This window comes from Cornus florida, unplaced genomic scaffold, assembly GCF_030987335.1.
Source record: "Cornus florida cultivar Cherokee Brave unplaced genomic scaffold, ASM3098733v1 CherokeeBrave_3.0.0_Hap2_Chr11, whole genome shotgun sequence".
In the NCBI taxonomy this organism is placed as follows: Eukaryota; Viridiplantae; Streptophyta; class Magnoliopsida; order Cornales; family Cornaceae; genus Cornus; species Cornus florida.
Genome location: NW_026775581.1, coordinates 32629758 through 32651393, shown reverse-complemented (window position 1 = coordinate 32651393; position 21636 = coordinate 32629758). Strand labels below are relative to the sequence as shown.

General features: G+C 35.0%; 1 protein-coding gene across 2 annotated transcripts; it reads right to left on the bottom strand.

Annotated features, from left to right (window-relative positions):
• Positions 1-660: 660 nt before the first annotated feature.
• Positions 661-20031, bottom strand: LOC132283156 (putative glucose-6-phosphate 1-epimerase). 2 transcript variants are annotated; one of them, XM_059785072.1, is made up of 10 exons: positions 19806-19934; positions 15741-15828; positions 14078-14152; positions 11149-11205; positions 10899-11059; positions 10378-10518; positions 8803-8905; positions 8604-8703; positions 7255-7502; positions 661-1004 (listed from the first exon to the last, which is right to left on the bottom strand). In XM_059785072.1, exons 2-9 carry the CDS (start codon positions 15774-15776, stop codon positions 7288-7290), a joined length of 888 nt encoding a protein of 295 aa, XP_059641055.1. In that variant the 5' UTR covers positions 15777-15828; positions 19806-19934; the 3' UTR covers positions 661-1004; positions 7255-7287. The 2 variants fall into 2 exon arrangements, with proteins under 2 accessions (XP_059641055.1, XP_059641054.1); XM_059785071.1 differs by lacking the exon at positions 15741-15828 and having other exon boundaries at positions 19806-20031.
• Between the last annotated feature and the right edge of the window lie 1605 nt (positions 20032-21636).

Below are 21636 nucleotides of genomic sequence, written 5' to 3'. Positions count from 1 at the left end.
ATCACACTACTCTTTTGATAACTGATATTAAGACCTAAAGCATCTCCAAATTCTTTGAAGATTTCTTGAAGAATTCTAGCATTAAAAACTGATGCTTTACAGGTAATCAATAAACCATCTGCAAAAAATGTATGACAGCAAGTAAAATTGGCTTTCTGTGCAGTTTTTGACAGAGTTGTCTTCCAGATAAAACTTTCGTATTAATGAGTTGGGTGAGTTGAAATAGAAAATTTTGGCTTCCAGTTTGTATCAAGTCTTCCAGTTTTTGGCTTTCTGTGCTTTTCGCTAGTCTAGATGCTAGAAAAGAAAATTTTCTGAATTCAAAGGGTTTGTTTGGTATCATCTTATTACAACATGTCTATGCATAAAAGAATACAAACATTTAAAAATGTCTGAAAAAGTGAAAATTCCTTTTGATGGAAAGGGAAAAGGGTTTTTTTCTTTCTTTTCTTCCAATATTTTTATTTTTATTTATTTTTGTTTTTTTCTTTCTTTAAGTCCCAACTTCAAAGAACAATTATACATATTTTTTGATTCACTGAAAAATGTTCTATATTTTCAGAATTATTGAAAGATATTTATGACTCCACAAATTTCAAGTCCCACCAACTTATATTGAGCAAGAGCCAATATTAGGCATTTTTCCCATCTAGCGATATATAAAAATAACAAAAATGCAGATTTTGTTCTGAGATTACAAGACAATAAAAATGACCAGCAATTTAAAGGCAGGTCCAGTCAAAATTACATAAAGATCATCCATTACAAAACATACATAGAGCTAAAATCTGGCAAGAAGAAAAATAAAATAGAAATAGTCCAAGAGAAGTCCAATAGATCTAAAAAGTACTATACTCACCAATTACTGGCCTGTTTCAATTTTTTCCCAATAGATCTAAACAGTACTTTTGAGAAGTGAATTCCATTGATGAATATGCCTTCCAACAAAAATCCTGGTAAGGATTCACCATGAAGCAGCACCAGACAGGAGAAAAACAACAGCCCTGCCAAAGATCTACTTTTAGCGGTTGTTCCTTGACACGCACAATGCTACCAAAGTGGATGGATAAAAAATAGGAGATAAAAGCTTGATACACAAACTTTAGCTCGTAAACACAAAAGTACTGTACGTAAAAAATATCAGAGGGATAAATTGAGGTGTGCTTGAGTGCATATATAGATATAATTTCTTTTGTTGATTTAACAAATCCAATTAAAGCACGCATAAAACATAATATAGATTAGAACCATCAAGGCGAATAGAAAATGACTAAATCAGGGGTACGGATGAGCTATTCCAGTGGTTGTCATGATTCCACTGTTGCTTTTTGGCTTATAACGGAAAATTAGCATATATATGTACTTTTTCATATTTAAATCAATTTGTTTAGTATTGATGACCTTCCAAAAAGGCTCTCACTCAAATTGAGCAACCTATGAGAGTCTTTATACGGACTGACTTCACCCAAATCTGAATGCTGATTTTTAGATGAATATATGCAGGAAACCTAACAAGTGATTGTCATGATTCCACTGCTGCTTTTTGGCTTACTAGAGACGATAAGTATATCAATATATGCACTTTTTTGTCTTCAAGTCATATTGTTTAGTATTTTTGTTCTTCCAAAAAAGGTTCATTCAAATTGAGCAACTTATGTGTCTTTCTACAGGGTGATGCTGAACTCAAATATAAAGGTGCTAAAGTGGCTTAGCAAGCCATTTATAAGAGTACAAATTAAGGTATATGTCTTTAGAAACTTGAACATTGGGACAAAATTTTCAATCATAAGACTCAAAATGTGGGGGCCTATGTGGATTTTGTTGATAGTATGAAACTATAGTTGGCCATCCTCACATCGTTGGGCTTTCCCTTAATGGCGCAACACTCCTTGCCTCCCATCACTCGACACAGCAAGGCCAGCCCACTGATAAGTGCATAATTTGTACATACTTCATCTCCAAAATTATATTTGTTAGTATTTTATTTTTGATTATTTTATTTAATAAATTTGTTTTGGTGTTTTTTAGGTTATTGGTGATTTTTGCAGAAATGGACTGTATTTGCAGAGTCAGTCAGCAATACAGTCAGTTAGCTTATAGTGTGGAAATCAAGTGTCCAAGAGAATCCAAGGGTCAAGATAATTAGTGAATTCTAGAAGATTTCTAGTTGAGCAACTTATGTGAGTCTTTCTACAGGATGATGCTGAACTCAAATATAAAGGTGCTAAAGTGGCTTAGCAAGCCATTTATAAGAGTACAAATTAAGGTATATGTCTTTAGAAACTTGAACATTGGGACAAAATTTTCAATCATAAGACTCAAAATGTGGGGGCCTATGTGGATTTTGTTGATAGTATGAAACTATAGTTGGCCATCCTCACATCGTTGGGCTTTCCCTTAATGGCGCAACACTCCTTGCCTCCCATCACTCGACACAGCAAGGCCAGCCCACTGATAAGTGCATAAGTTGTACATACTTCATCTCCAAAATTATATTTGTTAGTATTTTATTTTTGATTATTTTATTTAATAAATTTGTTTTGGTGTTTTTTAGGTTATTGGTGATTTTTGCAGAAATGGACTGTATTTGCAGAGTCAGTCAGCAATACAGTCAGTTAGCTTATAGTGTGGAAATCAAGTGTCCAAGAGAATCCAAGGGTCAAGATAATTAGTGAATTCTAGAAGATTTCTAGAAGAGTTTTCACACATAAAGTCGTTTGGGAATTTATATTGAGGCAAGGCATCTTCCATATTCTAATCTTGGAAAAAATACCTGGAAGGAACATTCTGAAGTTGTCTCAGCAAATTGGTCATAACTTTTGACTCCGATATCGAAATTATGCAAACTCAGCGGCTGTGGAAAGAAAACTTAAAGCCCGTCATTTTTGTATTTCACAAAAATTTCATGAAAAGCAGGTCTACTAGATCAATAATGGGCTGCAAGTCGACGCAACTATGGAAAGAAGACTTAAAGTCCGTCATTTTTGTATTTCACAAGAATTTCATGAAAGCACGTCTACTAGGTCAGAATTGGGCTGCAAGTCGACGCAAATATGGAAAGAAGATTTTAGCAGATTTCTGTGTCAATAATTTTCTATTTCCTTTTTCTAGAGGAAAACCCTAAAGGATCTCTATATAAGAGAGAGAGACGAGCAGTAGAGAGGGGGAAGAAAGGGAGAAAAAAATAGAGAGAGGAAGTGATCTGTGGCTAAGAAGCAAAAGTGGGAGGCTTGTGCAACTGACAGAGAAAATACAAAAGATCTTCTACTCATGATTCCAAGTTTGATAGTTGTTATTTTATTAAGCATGAGGTTCTAATCTCTCAACCAAGGCTGAGAGGAAACCGTAGTCTTGTAACTCTATGTTTCAATTGTTAAATTTGGTTGATGTTCATATTTGAAGAATAAAATCTTTTTCTATACCTTTAAATGCATGTTTCGACACAATTAATTTTATGTGCTTAATCATATACTAAAATTGAATGTATTTGGGACTCTAGCATAAAGGTTACTTGTGTCTGACCATGAACAAGTAATCTTCATAGGGCTACTTGAGAAAAATATAATAAATTATGACAATTTATGCCTAACCATGGATGAATAGTCGTATTGGGATTCAGAGGGGGGGTTTTGGTATTCGGAGACTGGAGTTGTTTAACAAGGCGCTACTAGGCAAATGGCTGTGGAGATTTGGGAGGGAGAGGTCCGTTCTTTGGAGGAGGATTATTGCTTGTCGGTATGGAGAGGGAGATGGTGGGTGGCTGTCAAGGGAGGTGAGAGTTCCAGCAGGGTAGGGTGTTTGGAAGGGTATCCGGAAGGGGTGGGACGAGTTTTCTAAACGCATCTGTTTCAAGATTCAGAGTGGGAATCACGTTAGATTTTGGGAGGACCGTTGGTGTGGGGATTGTGTTCTTGCTCGTGGGTTTCCTCGGCTTTTCAGGATTTCTTCGAACCAACACTCCATGGTTGCTAATTGTTATCATCTTGATAATGGAAGGTTGACCTGATACGTGCAGTTTCGTAGAGAGTTCCATGATTGGGAGCTTGCGGAGATTGTTGACTTTTTGGCCCTGCTGTGCAGGCAGGAGGTGGAGGGTCCAGGGATGGATGAGATGGTGTGGGTGGGCTCGCCGAGGGGACTGTTTAAGGTCAGGGCGTTCTATCATTTCTTGTTGGTGATCCCAGGCTATTCCTTCCCTTGGAATGTAATTTGGAGGTCGATAGCTCCATTGAAGGTGGCCTTCTTTGCTTGGTGTTTAGCCCGCGGTAGCATTCTCGCCCTTGACAATCTTAGAAGGAGATGACAAATCGTGGTTAATTGGTGCTGTATGTGCAAGAAGACGGAGGAATCAGTGAATCATCTCCTTATTCACTGCCCGGTAGCAAGGGATGTTTGGTATGTTTTTGGTTGCTTTTGGCATGGTTTGGGTGTTTCCTAGAACCACGGTGGATTTGATTGAGGCTTGGAAAGGGTGTCTAGAGGAGAGCCGAGCCAAGGTTGTTTGGAGAGCCACTCCCCTTTGTCTTTGGTGGGATTGTGGCACGAGAGAAATAGCAGACATTTTAAGGGCAAGAAGACTCCTATTTGGTCTCTCAAATACACTATTGTGCATACCTTATTTTTTTGGGTTAATACACTATAGTGCATACCTTATTCTTTTGGGTTAACAGGCAGAATTGTAAATCTTTGGGGAGCTCTTTTGGATTTTGTGGATAGTTCAAAGTTTCAGTTGTTACCTTTGGCACTTTTGTGTATTCCTTTGGGAGCGCTCAGAGGGGAGCGCCTTTCTATGAAATTTTTTACTTGATCAAACAAAAAAAAGAAAAGTCGTAATTTATATATTTTTCTTCAATTGATTATTTATGATTCATGACCAAAATAATAAATATTTAATTGAATCTATTCTAACCAAGAATAGACCATCTAAGAATTTAAAAGAAAATATCACGTATTGGATGTGTGGAAATTAAATCGAACATTTGGTAAATTTGCAATTAAAAGTAGAGTTGCCTTGGTACTTATTTCCATTGTCTTTTTATTATTGTTCTTTTAGCTTGAATCATTCAATTTTTGGTTGAATTAGTTAAGTAATAATATTATAATTAGGTTGTTCTAATCAATCATTGTGGGAATGATCTTGCAATACACACCGTGTCTACATATGATTCTTATTCCTGCGAATTTAATTTGATTTACATTGATTTATTAATTAGGTTGATTTAAATATACATCACCCACCAGTTTCAAAGGAGCCCACATCTACCTCACAGGAGCCCCCCATATAGTTTAAAACCTTTGCCATCTGATTGTCATTTTTAGTGGTAAATCACCCCACTTTTGCCACGCACCTACCATACTCACCCACTCTTTCCAAGCTCGTGAGATTCACACCGTCTTCTTCCTTCCAACACTGGCACTCTCAGCAACTCCTCCACCCTCTGTCTGCTTCATCTCGCTCCCAACCATCCCTTCGCTGCATCCCCTCCAAACTCCACTGCTCCTCTGTCATTAGAAGGCACTCATCCATGCCAGAGATGGTTTTCAGTGGCGGAACCAGTTTGGATTCCTTTTTCTACACCACAACAATATTCTAGTAGAGTCTCTCCTCGTTCATCATGATTGAATCTGGAATGGGACCTCCACTCTTCATGACAAGAATCATCCTCCCTGCATCCACCTCCACTCCTTTATATCAACCGCAAATATCTCCAATCGCTTCAAATAATGCTTGAAAAAAAATTGAAGAGGCAAGTCATACACCACGATTCTAAGCTCTTCTTCTTCCTCAAAATCCAGAAAAACCCACCCTAAATGACCATACACCTAAAGCAACCTCGCCTCTTCCCACCTCCTCTTCCCTCCATCAAAATTGCTTCCTTCTGAGATAGGAGTCTGAATAAGAGCAACAAATCCAGTAATGGAGACACCCCACTACACATCAAATCCTCTAAGCTTTTGTCACCCATTCTTCTATTTGGGAAAAACTTCCAACTTCTCTAATGAAACAACCCATTCTTCTATTTGAAAATTTTCTTCCATACTTTAAGGCTTTAAGCAGCTTCAAGGCTACAACTTGGATTTTGTTGCCCATGAAAAACCCTACCCCAAGTGCATTGAAAACACTTAAAAATTCCCACGAATGGATTTGTTTCTTGTTTTATCCCTTTCTTACATTGCTACTCACTTATCTCAACATACCATGGCCCCCGAGTAGTGTCTCTCATAAGTCACAACAGTTATTAACTTGCCAATACCTTTATGTCTTTTAATATAAACAGGGTATGGTAAAGGTTTTAATAGAAACCATGTATTAAATGCACAGCAATTCTCAAAGGCAATGTGTCTACTAACTGTAGGTATCAACAAATAAAGAGCTAACAAGAAACCTATAAAAAGGTTACTATAACAATAATAAATAAACCTCCTACATAGGTTTTTCCTTTCTTTACTGGAAAGAAACTCATACAAAGGCATTCGAAGTACAGGAATTCAGGCTCTAATAGACGAGAGAGAGAGACTGCAACTATATGCATTTTTCTGTTTATTGCTTAGGCTATAATTGATTCGAGCTCACAGTAGGAGTTTAGAAAACACACATCCTGCCTTCATAACAACTCCTAACAGCATTTTGAACCATCATGTGTTAATTGTTTCTCAATTTGTACATGACTGTAACCTTTAGCCTTGCCTATATTTCTAAAAACTAGTATACACACACACAGTTACAAACATATCCAACCATATGTAGGACTGCCATGATTGAGACCCACTTTTGGCTACTAAAGCTCTGATGTAATGATAGTAATAAGTGCCTTCTTTGAATCACAGCACAAAACATGACAAGCCACAGGCAGAGAGCAAATAACTACCCTACAGATGATTATAATAGGAATGGGTATGAATGTTTCATACAAGTATTCTGTTTAAAACTACCGATCCAGATACTTAATTTATGATTCCAGACTCACACCTCATGCATCATCTTGTCCGTCTCACAAAACTTAGTATATGTGCAAAGTTCCATATGGAAATGAAATCACATAAAACTTGGTAAAGTCCAGAAACTCACATCTTATGCATCAGCTCATAGCTTCTCAAATCAAGGTTTAACATGCAAGCAGGGTAGAGAGAGAGAGAGAGAGACACACACACACACACACACGTTACCTATTTTAAATAACAATTTCCAAATGAACCACCAATGCAGCTATGTGGCAGATGTGTTAAGTACTATGATTGTGATTCAGAAAGTACCTGTACAAAGAATGCACCATACAAGCCAATACTTTAGCTGCTTTGGAGCACCTTCCGCGGATCAAGTTGTCCACTACAATAACTAGAGGGAACTGTAGATAGTTCTTGCCTTCCTCTCCACTCTTCACCAGGCTTCAAGGTGATGGGCTTTTCAATAGTTGCAGCCTCAACACAAAGCATGTGCTTGTACTCATCATCCCCGAAATCAGGGATTTCCTTTGCCTTCTTATCCCAGGGATTCCAAACCACTAAAAGAAAACAAATATTTCAGGAACCGAGTAGAATTGAATTACGTACGCCAAACAATTAATGTTAAGGGACAAGATGTAGAATTCTATGTAATGTCAAGTTAGTGCATGTTCAACTATATCTATATATCTAACTGTAGTCGGGAAGTAGTGAGGATTATGTGCTTGGACAACTTCAAGCTAGGATTATAGGGAAGACTACAGAGGATGCACGGGCTATGACTTATCCGGAACAACTGTCAGATTTGAGCAATCCATCATTTATACCCACATGATGACAATATAAAAATACAAATTTCAACCATGAACACTTGCAAGAGCTACCAGATTGGAACCTAGCTCAAGATTTATACTGCAAATGACAAAATCTAATATGAGTTAATGAACAGGTCTGATTTGACAGCCAAAGGGTTTCATAAATCTTACAGAGAGAACGCCCTCTCATAGCTTCTCCAGGTTTTACACAAAATAATTAGTACAACCAAAAATTTCCCTTGGCTGCTTGGACTTCAAAGCTGATATCTTGTCATGGTAGAAGAAAGGTCATCTTAACCATTGAATCAGACGGAACAATGATAAAAGCATTTATTTGTCTCATTATTTTTTTTCACATTAGTAATAGTAATTTCACAAGTGCATGGATTTTCTTCTTTCATTTTATTTTATATTTTTTGGGGGACGATTATTATACCCACTAAAATCCTTTCACCAGGCTAGTTGGTGCAAACTCAAAAGTTGCCTGAAATTCAAATCTAGGTGAAGTTTTGGACGCAGTAAACTACATATTACAACCACCCAAAGTTCATACAATCCCAACAGCATTTTTGTCCGCTCGTTTATCCATGTTAAAAGAAGAAGAAAAAAACATTAACAATCGTGACAAACCAGCCATCTAGCTCATGATATGCAGCACAAATTGCTAGGATGTATCCTCCTTGCAGAAAAGACAAACACCCCGACAGATTATTCATTATTCTGAACACCCGTTCCAAATTCTATTCAGCGAATAACTCTAACAATTGTTCACATACACCTTTCTAGATAAGCATATTAACGTCCAACTTGAGATCTGACAAAGCAGATGGACATGGCTAAACTTACCAGCATCAGGAAGTCCATCTTTTCGCAACACAAATGTTCTTTTCTTCTCATGATCCAGAATTGCAATTTTGGTTGGTGTGCTGACATATACTTTATCCACCTTTTTCAAAAAGAAACAGGGAAATTTATTAGAGACAAAACAAAAAAAAAAAAAAATAGAAAGACCACTACCATCCCATGAAAAGAAAATAATACTGACTTCTGATTCAAATGTTATCGCATCCCCTTGCTCAGTAAACCGCTGCCTACCCTGCAGGTTGTCCAGATAATCCAGAGTCTCCAGTCCTTCTATCCGCACTTCACTGTGCACAACAAATTCAAGAAAAGTTACCAGCACATTAAGCCTATAGAATTGGTTTCTCGGACAGAAGGGATCTTTTCTAGGCGGATTGTGGGAATGCACTATTTCTTTGATTTTTCCTTTTCCTGTAAATAAATACTCCCTCCATCCCATTTTACTTGTCCATTTTTGGGAACCTAACTTTTTAAGATGGAGGCTTTTTTTTTTTTTTTTTTTTTTTTTTCTATTGGTAGTGAATGAATTTCCAAATCTTTTCTTTTAGAAATTGTCTTGAAACAGTGATTGGACCCAGATTTGACAACTTCAAGAAGAAAAAAAAAATTATTGACAGGCCTTCTTAAATGTGGGTCCAAAATGATGTCATGTTTTACACTTTATTTTTACAAGTTCAATGGAAGAAGAGTAAAAGTGGGATTGTTGCAAAAGTTGGGATAACTATTTTGGGACAGCTAAAAATGGAAAATTAAGATAATTAATATGGGACAGAGGGAGTACAAGTTTACAATCAAATTATCATCTCCAATATTCTGATAGCGGAACCTCAGAGAAAAAATGTTTTGCAAGTAGTTAACAAAAATGTTATGGAGTTATTTTTTTAATAATACAAGTGTCTATTTCATCCCCGGAATTATTCTTTAAACAAAATAGTCTAGAGAAAGCAATATTTTATTCTAAACCTCAAAGTTTGTCACGCAAGAAGAGCCTAATCAGAGCAATTCATATGATTGGATCTATGTACTTATGGATGTGTCCATATTTTAATTAAATAAAAAAATTCTTATTCCGAACACTAAGCTGACACATTCAAACTCTTGGCCAACATATCCCACACACATCCCAACACAGGTGCTTTGAAAACAATATGAACACGCCTTGAAGTGTCTAACTTTTGTATCTAAGAAAAATTGACATTATACAAATGGTCACCATGAGTCGAGCATGCAATCAAACTATTTCATATAGGAAAAATATATATAATTGGGATGACAAGAAAGGAGAGTAACAGTACAGTCAATGTAATAATCTTCCCTCATCTTTTAAATTATGTAACTCTTAAAATAGAAACTCTATATTAATTAAGTTCTGTGTCTTAATCCATAATTTATACACAGTAAGATTTATAATTTATATATAGCCGTGGTCACGTCATGTTAGTATCCTATTTTTTTAAGATGTGTTCTGCTTTTCAAAGACATTAAGTTCTGTGTCTTAATCAATAATTTATACACAGTAAGATTTATAATTTATATATAGCCGTGGTCACGTCATGTTAGTATCCTATTTTTTTAAGATGTGTTCTGCTTTTCAAAGACTCAACATGTTGGTGTATCCATGTCGAAGTGTTCGTGTCTGCAATTAAGCAAATGGAAGTACCAACTAGTAGAGAATAAATGCAAAAACATATGCAAAAGGTGCTAAAGATTACATAGCATGATAACAGTTAACAAAGACGAGGAAAGATTGTAATTAAACCTGATATCAGAAACGGAGAAATAGTTGTGATAGGCAAATGTGAAAGTGAATGACTTTCCATCAGTGTTGGTATTTCTTATGCGGGATGTCAACATCAGATCCCCTCCAGGTCCCAGGGTAATCCTCAGGCGAAACTCGTATCTGCAGATCACCAGTGTAAGATTATCTGATAACAGGCCACATCATAAAATTACTTGATCAATACATCATAAAATTATTTTTTGGGATTAGTGTCACCAAGGAATTCAAATAAGATAATATATAAAAATGTATTTACAACACCAAGTAAGATGTAAAAAGTCAAAAAAATTCAAAAAGAGAATAAATCAGTACAAGTAACATCGACTCTACTAAAAAAACTATGTCTGCCACAAACAAAATAATAACTTAATGCTTTACCTTACAGAATTTGACTTAAGGGAAAGCATGGAGCTCAATAAACTCGATCAAAATGCCTTTCTAAAGGACTGTAAGGTCTATTGGATCAAAAAAAAATATGCTACCAAATTTGGTTTGTGCACCTGTGAGGCCATATCTTTGCATCATCTTCAGAGTGTTTAAGGATTAAATCAACATAAGCTTTATTGGAGCTAATTGCTGGGAAATGGGGAGGATCAGGATCAATGCTCCAAAACCTGTTCCTCACAAAACCATGTTGTTCTAGAGGACCATGACTTCCAAACTGCATAAGCAGAGAGATTTTGTTGAAAAAAAAATATATGCAGTGGCCAAAAAGCTAAAAAAGAACTACTGAAGGAGATTTTCACATACTTGAGGAAAACATATTGGAATACCTCCACGGATAGCCTTTGGAGGCTTGAAAGTAGCCTGCAGGAAGCAAAAATTTATTTTAGTAAAATAAATAAATAGCATGTGTAACTATGACACGAAAATTAAATCTTGATTTCACTAGCATCATCCTAATGTTGTTTTCTTTTTTCTAGCTACAGGAATATGAGAAACATACCCCATATTCAACAAGAACTTGGAAGAAAGCAAAAAAGTCTTACCTGCATTCCAATTAAATAATGCTTACGTCATGTAGATAAAATAGCAAATTACAGACCTATCTCACTTTGCAATTTCATTTATAACATAATAGCAAAGATCCTAGCAAATAGGCTAGCTGAAGTGCTTCATTCTATTGTGGGTATGAAGCAGTCTGCATTTATGAGAGGTAGAAGGATACATGATAGCATTTTGCTTGTTGCTGATCTCATTAAGGGTTTTGGCAGTAAAAGAGGGGACCATGCTATGGCTTCAAAAGTGGACTTGAGGAAAGCTTATGATTCACTTGATTGGAAATTTCTCATATCATTTCTTCAGCTGTATGGTTTCTCTGATAAATGGATTACTTGGGTGTTGTGTTCCACTTCTAAATTCTCAGTTCTCTGCAACGGAGTTCCTGCTGGCCTTTCTCCTTCTTCTAGAGGTCTCAAACAGTGCTGCCCATTATCTCCTCTATTTTTCTTTAGTCACTGAATGTTTCTCCAAATTCATGTCAGATGACATCAACTCAAGTTCTGTTATGCTATGCAATTCAGTCATCAAATCTGGTATGGTGAGAGAAGAAGGATTCAAGGCATTCTGCAGTCCAAAGTTGAAGAATTTCCATTCAAATATCTGGGTGTTCCTCTAACTAGTATAAGTGTGATGAGTATGGACTTCAGACCCTCTATTGGATAAGGTGAATGCCAAATTGGATCACTGGAGCACTTCAAACCTGTCTATGGCAGGTAGATTGGAACTGTTAAGGTTTGTTCTATTTTCTTATCTCTATCTATTATTGGTTGTTTGGATCTAACATTCCATAAAGGTGAAAAATTCAGTTAGAAAAGAAGTTTAAACATTTCTTGTGGAGTGAAAAAATTGAATCTAAGGAAACTGCTCTGCTTAAATGGAGTAAAGTGACTCTCCCTTGCTCAGAAGGAGGGTTTAATATTAAAAAGGTTGAGGATGTTGACTTTGCAACCAAAATAATTCTTTGCTGGGATTTTTTGCTCAAGAAAAATAAGCTTTGGGTTCAATGGATCCATGCTAGGTATCAGAAACAGGCAAATTTTTGGTCTGTTTTACCTAAGCAGAGTGATTCTTTTGTTTGGAAACAGATTTTGGGAGTAGACTTTGTGTGGTCTAATATTTCTTCCAAGCTTGAAAATGGCTCTGTGTTCAACTTGTTGGATCCTTGGTGTGATGGCAGTTCCTTGATTCAACGGTTTGATGCTACAGCTTTTAGAAGGATTGACAAAATGGCTGTTGTTTCTTCTGTGATCCTGTTGCATAGTCACAATGTGTTTCTAGTTATCTTCTGTTTCAAATATGTAATCAACCAACCAAATGATTGCCACTTCATCGTACCAGAACTCCATCCACTTCATCCTTGATTGATATCATGATAGCAATCTAATCTATAAATAGGTCGCAGCACAACTGTCAGCATGCTTTTAACACATTCTGTGGCATTCTTTTAGGTTGAAAACCATTTCTATACACTTTATTCATAAAATATTCCAATAATTGGGTGACCAGACCTAGTGCGCTCCCCCCATATGTGACAGGTACAGCGAACAGCCAAACAAGGTAGGGGTAAACTTACGAAATCTAAGTAAAAATCAAACAGGTTTGGGGCAGGGTTGGGAACAAGAAGTACTAACCCCGGCCAATTACAATTTGAAATTACTAAAATACACCTAGATTATTTTAATATTCCTAAAATACACCAATATCTACACGTGTGTGAGTGTGTGTGTGTCATGAGGTTATCCAGTCCCCATAGACAGTTCTCGAACTCCCTAGCCTCTCTCCGTGTTCTGCCTTGTAATTTACCTGACAGTGAATCAACTTGAAGTTGGTGACTAGCGTCGACAAAACGCATCAATAACAATGGTCACAGACCCCATAACCCCCTTTGCTCGAGTCTTCGAGAAGACCAAATCAAGGATGTGATGGGAAAGCTTAGGGTCTAGAATTCTCTTTATTTATTTCCTTGCATTGATATTACTTTTAAAAGTTTTATTTTTTTTCCTTGTTTTGATGTTGAATAATTGGATGATTTATTCATGGCCATATATATGTATATCATGCATATTTATATGTTTGTGTCTGGAGGATTTTTTTTTTTTTTTTTTCCCGGAAAGTAAAAAATTGGGTTATAGATCCACCGAAGTGGGTAGCCTTAACCGGATGTGTTAACAGGTAAGCTCGAAGGTTGTGTCTGGAGGTTGTGATAAGCAGAGTGAGATGAGGACCTGGGTGTCTCGAAGTTAATCGAAGTTGAAGATGGAATGCAATCCTACTGGGATTAAGGCGAAGTTTGTGTCTGGAGGTTGTGATAAGCAAAGTAAGATGAGGACCTGGGTGTCTCAAAGTTGATCGAGGTTGAAGATGGAATGCAATCCTACTGGGATTGAGGCAAAGCTAAGGTGACCGTTCACTTAAAGGGGCGAGGCCCAGAATGGGGACACGTCATCCCATACCCATCCCCATTGCTTTCCTGACTCCACCTGCATGCTAGTTCTAACATTGCATCATTTATGGAATAAATAATACAGGTCACACGTTAGTGAAGACTTCATGTACTCTTCTTGGGGAATTAATTATAGAACCATGTGAAAGTCAAATTAAGATCTTCAATGTTATAAAGGTTCTCAAGCCATAATGCAGACTGCATAGATACAAGACTTGCAATCGAACATACTACCTTACTACTAACAAAAAGCAATTCTTCCCCATGATCATCCTTCCAAGATGTAACTTGACCACCATATAAATACACCTGTTAAACAAAAACAAAAAAACATGATCTTTATGTTCAAACAAAAAACACATGATCTTTATGTCATGATATTCTGGTGAAAATGGATAATGACTTCATTGACAATGAATCAGCAAAGTAAAACTCGACTAAACATAGAAAAGCCTTTTTCCCAACAAAATTTGGTACAAGCACCGTTGTCGGGGATTAAACCCAGGTTGCCTGCATGAGAAAAGGGAAGAAATAAAAAATGTTTTACAGAAATATATTAGTATAACACCTTTTGGCTTCTCCCTACATGATCAACATAGCACCCGAAAGCTAACCAATATAATTTAACGATTGAGTCTATGTCTTTAAAGGAAAACATACTTTGGTGCACAGAGCATCTTTTATTAAAATGATTCGTCCCGCATCTGAAAAATGTAAAACACTAGCCGTTGCATAATGTAATGTCCTTTATGTGACAGATTTTGGGGGAATCAATCTCATTACGCCCCAATAAATGAAGGTGGAAATAGTGTTGTTCATAACAACCATTATGTAATGATAACAACCATTATGTTTGCCTAAACTGGTAAACAATGAGATATCATTTTTTTCCAATTTCTTCAGCTGCTTCTCTTTTGTACTCTCTTCTAAGGCTCCCAATCTAATATTATAGCTTGGATCTAATGATTTAAAGGCCAGAACAACAAAATCTAAGGTTGTTTTCAGATAAAAGCTACATGTACAACAAATACGAGGTATTTTTCTATTTTTTTCTAGGCTGTAGTTAATCTTTTTAAAACTTAGTATAGCATGAATGGTTTATTAATAAAATAAATCTTCATTTGGAAAGATGATCAAGTCTTTTTGTTATTGTTGAAGGAATTATATATTTAAGTTACACCCTCTCTAATAGCTTAAGCTTTTGGAGTAGATGGTTGTTAACATGATATCAGAGCCAAAGGTCTCGAGTTCAAACCTCAAGGCTACCCTTATTAAAAAATAATAATTGTAAAACACGAGTTGGACCAAAAGAAGACCACACGTGAGGGGGCGTGTTGAAAGATTTATATATTTAAGTTACACCCTCTCTAATAGCTTAAGCTTTTGGAGTAGATGGTTGTTAACAGTTATATTATCAATACTAGCTAGTTTAGCCTTTTTTGCTTTTGTTAATTTATTTTATACTTTTTGTTCAACTGACAAAACCACATATATAAGGATCTTCACACCGTGATATAAGGTACCTTGACTTTTTATACCATTATTTTCTGTTTCTGTTCGGTCAATATAACTTCGGTTGGCAAATTTCATAGATCAGAACATGAATCTATAACTTTTATTTTAAATTCTAGATTAGGTTAGAGGGTTTTCATTTAGTGTTAGGTAGAAGATGGAATTCATGCAACATTCAATGATAATCTAGTAATCTTCATCTACAAAGGTATAAAAGTAAATTCATACACTCACCAAATTCATTCCTAGGGTTTCTAAAGTTTCATAATTTCTACCCTTTTTTTTTGCCCCTGTATTGGAAATGGGCTTTTTCCCGGCACGGGGTACAAAAACAAGCAAGGACCATTATGGTATTAATTAGTTGATTTAGAGAAACAGCTAATACCAAATCTTCAGTACCCTCGACGATCTCCAGGTTCATCAACTGCTTCTTCAGTGATTAATCTCTGCCACTAGTCGATCTGAGCAAGAATCTGGTTGATTGTTCAAAACAATATTAGAACACTCTTTGTAATTCGGAAACTTCATTTCATTTTATTTTTCATAAGTAAGGCACTTGGGGATTTTAAGAAAGTTTTAGAAAGAAAGGTAGGTTGAAGTGTAACTATAAGGAGTTGTTTAATAGTTTTCAATAATATGATGGTCATTATATAATTACTTAAAAAAAGTTGTTTTATAAAACAATTTTATATTAAACAATAAGATATTTATGCTTATATTTAGTTCAAAGGTTCAAACTCTTGCATATTTATGTTTCTTTGTTTTCTCCTCTTTCTATCATTCTCTGTTTTCCCCGGCAAGGCACAGTTTTTTTTTTCATTATAAGGTTGATAAAAAATAATATTGCTCTTAATTTCTTAAAGTACAACATTATATATATAAATATATATATTTATTATTCTCTGTGTCCCTGTCCTAATTTTTTAGGATTTGTTGTGTCGCCATGTCCTTGTCATGTCGTATCCGTGTCCTTGCTTCTTAGTATATAATCTAACGGAAACAATAGACTAAGCAAAAGAAATTCTCTTCTCATTATCATAAAGTTTTTCTCTCTTAGATGCTTTAGAGGTTTTGATGGATATCCTAGACTGACTATAGACTGATATATATAGCCAATATAGAGGACCCATGCCTTTTGGTAAGTTGAATCCTTGTAAAAATTTGTTTTGAAGGGGTGATCGAAAAATAAACTCCCTTATGGTTCAATAGATCGGCATCAATGGACACTTACCAACGACATCTGGATCAACTGAGCCATCAAATCGAGGGCTGCTGGAGTTCAATAAACAGTTTTCTAGAAAAATTCTATTTATCCACCTATCAATCTAGGTTTGAAGAAAGAAAAAAAATCTAGGTTTACTGCAGGGCACTCGAACAATCGACCTATCGATCAACGCATACTATTTTCCAGTAAAATTTAAAAAAATAAAAAATAAAATATCACTCTTTTTTTTACCCTCAGGGTTCGAAAGGAAAAGAAACGGAAAAATTTTAAATTGTTTAGGAGATTGGTTAGCGTGAAAAGGAAAATTTTCAGGAAAGTAAAATTCGTGCAAGTGATTGATTTTCCCTAAACTGTTTCCCACATAAAACACTGGAAAATTTTAGTTTCTCACAGAAACAAACCGTTGCCTTAATATGTTATTTTCCTATTATGCCCTTGTTGGTTATTTCTCTGGGTTCTTCTTGCTTTTCTTTCTATAGACTTCACACAATGGAATCCTATATATCCTCATGTGTGTCTAGATGATTTAACTTATATTTGTTTATTTATTTATACTAATTCTTCCTAAATCCAAACGTGTAAAGAGTATTTATCTCTATTATTAGAGACTATGCTAGTCTAAGAATTATGTACTCTTGCCCAATATTTGAACATCAACATCCAATTTTAGTGTGAATCTCCATGGCTAAATATAAGTAATTATATTACTTATATTTAATAGTTTAACATTTTACTGTCTTTGCTAAAAATGAATATAAATTTATCTAACACAAATTCGTTTATTATTATTATTTTTTTACTATTTGAAATTATAAGGGTAGTTTTGGTAATTAGAAACATTTTCTTTTCCATTTCATGCTATCCAAACTATAATGTTTTCTCACAACTTTCTTGAAAAATACGGGAAACTTGATTTTCCTTTCTTTCACTTCACTTTCTTTCACTTTCACTTTCAGTTTCCATCATAATTTTCCGTCTAACCAAACGGACCCTCAATGAATTGGGAATCATGTTACTATGAACATTTCAGTAAGGTGGTGGCATACCCTCACTAGCAACAAAGGAAAAGAAATGAAAGCCAATCTAACTCAATAACAAAGGAGAGCCAAGAAAAAGAAATAAAACATCAACTGAACTTTCTAAGGTAGTAGGTTGAGAGTGTCAATCATTGCAAACAGCAAAGAAATCATTCTCCAAACCATTATGAAGTCTCGAATTTCATTCTTCCAAATCAACCACATCACTACTCAAAAAAAGCTTTTAGAGACCTCATCGAATAAGCAAGCCTTGAAGGCTTGAAGCTATCCTTGAACCAAGTCATCACCTCCAAAAGAGTGGACAGAATGGAAAAATTCCAGCTAAGAAGAGGCAAACCAGTTCAAAACCACGGGAAAGCCAGAAACTAACCTCTACATTGATCCCAAACATTCCTGAAACAGAACCTACCGTGCTTCCACACAACTTTATCATCTCCACTATGCAAGTTTAAATGACTAATGTCCTCCAAAACCTGTCTCAAAATACCAAGAACCTTGCACAATAATTTGCTGCAGTAAAGCACCTTTGCCAGTCCAAAACACCTCACAATTCTGTGACCATATCTTTGAACCAAAGATTTGCCGTCAAACCAAGGGTCAAAAACAAACTGAAGCTAGAACCTAACCCAATACTAAATTAAAATTCTTTGCAACAAAAATTCCTTTACTTCCAACAAATACTTCGAGACCTTAAAGACTAAGGAGAAATAACTGAACGCGAGTGACTATCAAGAGCCAAATATCTCCCTCTTGAACCAGGAAACCCACAGGCTAGCTTTGGAAAGAACAAGATCACAAACCCAGATAAATCCACAATCCTCTTTAAACCAAAACCACCCCTCCAACTCATCAAATATAATATCTTCCTCTCAACTGAACTTCCCCACAAAATTTCTAAGTTTCATCTTCAAAATATTAGGCTGGAATCTTGTAGACTAAGCACTAAAAGTACAAAAAAGATGAAACCACTGTCCTAACCAGCTCTACCCTTCCAGCTAAGGACATATTCAGCCCATTCCACCTGCTTAAAGTTGCTGTCACTTCATTAATTAGAGAACCACAAGAAGACTTCTTCAAGCCATGCTCCTGTAGAGGATACCCAAGTATTAGGCAGGAAATAAAGCTTCCCTGCATTGAAACAGCCTAAGAATAGCCCTCTTTCTTCTAACAAATTTCACAACAAAATACACAAGACTTCTCCGGGCTCATGCTAAATTCCGAAAGCAATGCAAAAACCTTGTGAAATCTACTTAGAACACTAGCAGTATCCAAATGAGTTTTAATCACAATGAACAAATCATAATACCTAAACCCAGTCATTTTCATTGCAGAAGTAACATAGATACCACCGTTTCTGACCTCCTTATCCATTAAAGAAGTGAAGTATCTGTGACAAGAATGAAAAGAAGGGGGGACAAGGAACAACCTATCTAAGGCCTCTACCCGCTTTAAAGAAGCCGAAAGGAGATCCATTTAACATACTGAAAACTGAGCAATTGAAACACACTCTTTCACCCAAGCAATCCAGTGAGAAAAAGGGCTACACCAACTCAGCCCATTGTGGGGTCTGAGGAGGGTCAGATGGGTGAAACCAATTTCAATCAAACAATATTCACATCATCTAAAATGGTTGGAAAACCAAACTATTGAGGACTTTACCATATCTTGTATATGTTCATTTGTTGTAACCATAAAAATAGTCCCACCGATCCAATATAGTACGTGGGTAAGCCACATATCCCTGCGGTCCACAACTTACAAAAAGGTTCCAAACATAGTACCATTTAAAACTGTATAATTACAAAGGCAGGAAATTCAAATAATTTGGTTAAACCAATCTCAATCAAACGACATTCGCATCATAGAAAATGGTTTGAGAACCCGTTTATTGTGTATGTTGCTAGATCTTGTATACGTTCATTTCTTGTAATGATAAAACATAATCTCGTCGAAACCCTATATCTTTCAGTCATACATTACAAAATGGTTTAAAGAATGCACTATTTATATTGTCACAACCCAATTTCCTTATACCTAAACCAAAAACCCAATCTCCTTGTAACCAGAAATATTTTACAGTCAGAGAGTTTGAATTATCGAAAGAAACAACACAATTATCACAACATAAATCAAGCTTCAAATCCATATGCATGCATATACGCGTGTGTGTAATGCATTCTATGAATACCTCCGCAGAACTGCCGCGAACCTCTCTCAAGACCACCTTGTCGAGGCCATTAATGCCCTTACAGTGCTGCACATACACCACATCGCCCGACATCATATTAACCCAAACCCTTAAAACTGCCAATTTCTCACAACTCCCAATTTCTCTCTCTTACCTATCTCTAGAATCTCGAAACTGTTGACGGGTCCGGAGAAAGGAAATAAAAAGAATTCGGTGCGTTTCAAATTTGAATCATGAAGTGGATAATTTATTCTTTTAAAAATTTTTATATATTCACCTATTAATTTATCTCGTATTCATCACGTAATTTCTTTTACGGTATAAAAATAACTTTAAAATGGGAAAGTTGTATGTATTATGGTCACAGTTTAAAAAATATATTTATGGTAACAGTGAAATATGTTATGTCTAAGCACAGAAATCTAGGAATCACACAAAACCATACTGCCATTAGACAAAAATACGTTTGAAAAAGGAAAAATACTAATCTAAAATGTATTTATATAAAAATAATTAGGAAGCTGATATCAGCGAATTTGGATTCTCTTAATTATCTTAAGTTGAATTTTTTAAATCATAACATGCGTAAACATAATAACATGTGTAATTAAGATATATTTACGACCAACATTAAATCACATCAATTAATTTAGTAAAATTTAAAAAATTACACCGTTTTAAGGTAAAAAAAATTTTACTCTTCCCAGTTAAAATTCCTCTAAATTATCCTAAGTTGAATTTTTTACATAATGACATGTGAAATTAAGATATATTTACAACCTATATTAAACCACAACAGTTAATTTAATTAAATTTTAAAAAATTACATCGTTTTAAGGTAAAAAAACTTTACTCTCTCTCTCTCCTCTCTCCTATAAGATCTCCTCTTTTCTCAAAAAAAAAAAAAAAAAAGATTGCTCTTTATCTCTTTGCTGAAATAATAGTATTGGCTTTGATGAAGAAGGTGATTTGATTAAAGAAACTTGAATAGTAGATTTTCAATTTAATAATATATAGTGTCTGATTAGATGAATTTTGTAAAATTTATAAAAAAAATTCCACATTGACCCAGGGAAAAAAAATTATAAAATTTAAGTTTTTGAACATAGTTTGCCATGATATCAACATAAAAAAGATGTTCTTCATTATTTAGAAATACTAAATCTTTAGTTGGTAATAACTAGATGCATTTTTATACAAATTCAGATTTAAACTGAAGTATATATATATATGGTTAAAGTATTTTAAAACTTTTTTATCTAAAAATTGTGCAGTTTCCTAACTTTTATTATATTACCTGAAGTGATTTAACATAAGATATATATATATATCTTAAATGACACATGTCATTCTATAAAAAATTCAACTTAAGATAACGTAGAAGAGTTTTAACGAGGATCAAGTCCGATATTAGCACCCCACTGCCATGATATCAACATAAAAGAGACGTTCTTCATTATTTAGATATACTAAATCTTTAGTTGGCAATAATTAGATGCATTTTTATACAGATTCAGATTTAAACTGAAGTATATATATATATATGGTTAAAATATTTTAAAGCTTTTTTATCTTAAAATTGTGCAGTTTCCTAACTTTTATTATATTAGCTGAAGTGATTTAACATAAGCTATATATATATATATATATATATATATATATATATATATATATATATATATATATATATCTTAAATGACACATGTCATTCTATAAAAAAAATTCAACTTAAAATAACGTAGAAGAGTTTTAACGATGATCCAAGTCCAATATTAGCACCCCACAGTTATCCTCTCATACTTTATTTCTTAAAATAAAATTACAAAAGAGT

Excerpts from the sequence above, each read along its gene's own strand:
- LOC132283156 (XM_059785071.1), bottom strand. The coding sequence starts at position 19,901 with ATGATGTCGGGCGATGTGGTGTATGTGCAGCACTGTAAGGGCATTAAT. Across the intron at positions 8,704-8,802 it reads CGATAACATTTGAATCAGAA|GTGGATAAAGTATATGTCAG; the intron begins GTCAGTATTATT and ends TTTTTGAAAAAG. Across the intron at positions 7,503-8,603 it reads AGATGGACTTCCTGATGCTG|TGGTTTGGAATCCCTGGGAT; the intron begins GTAAGTTTAGCC and ends GTTTTCTTTTAG.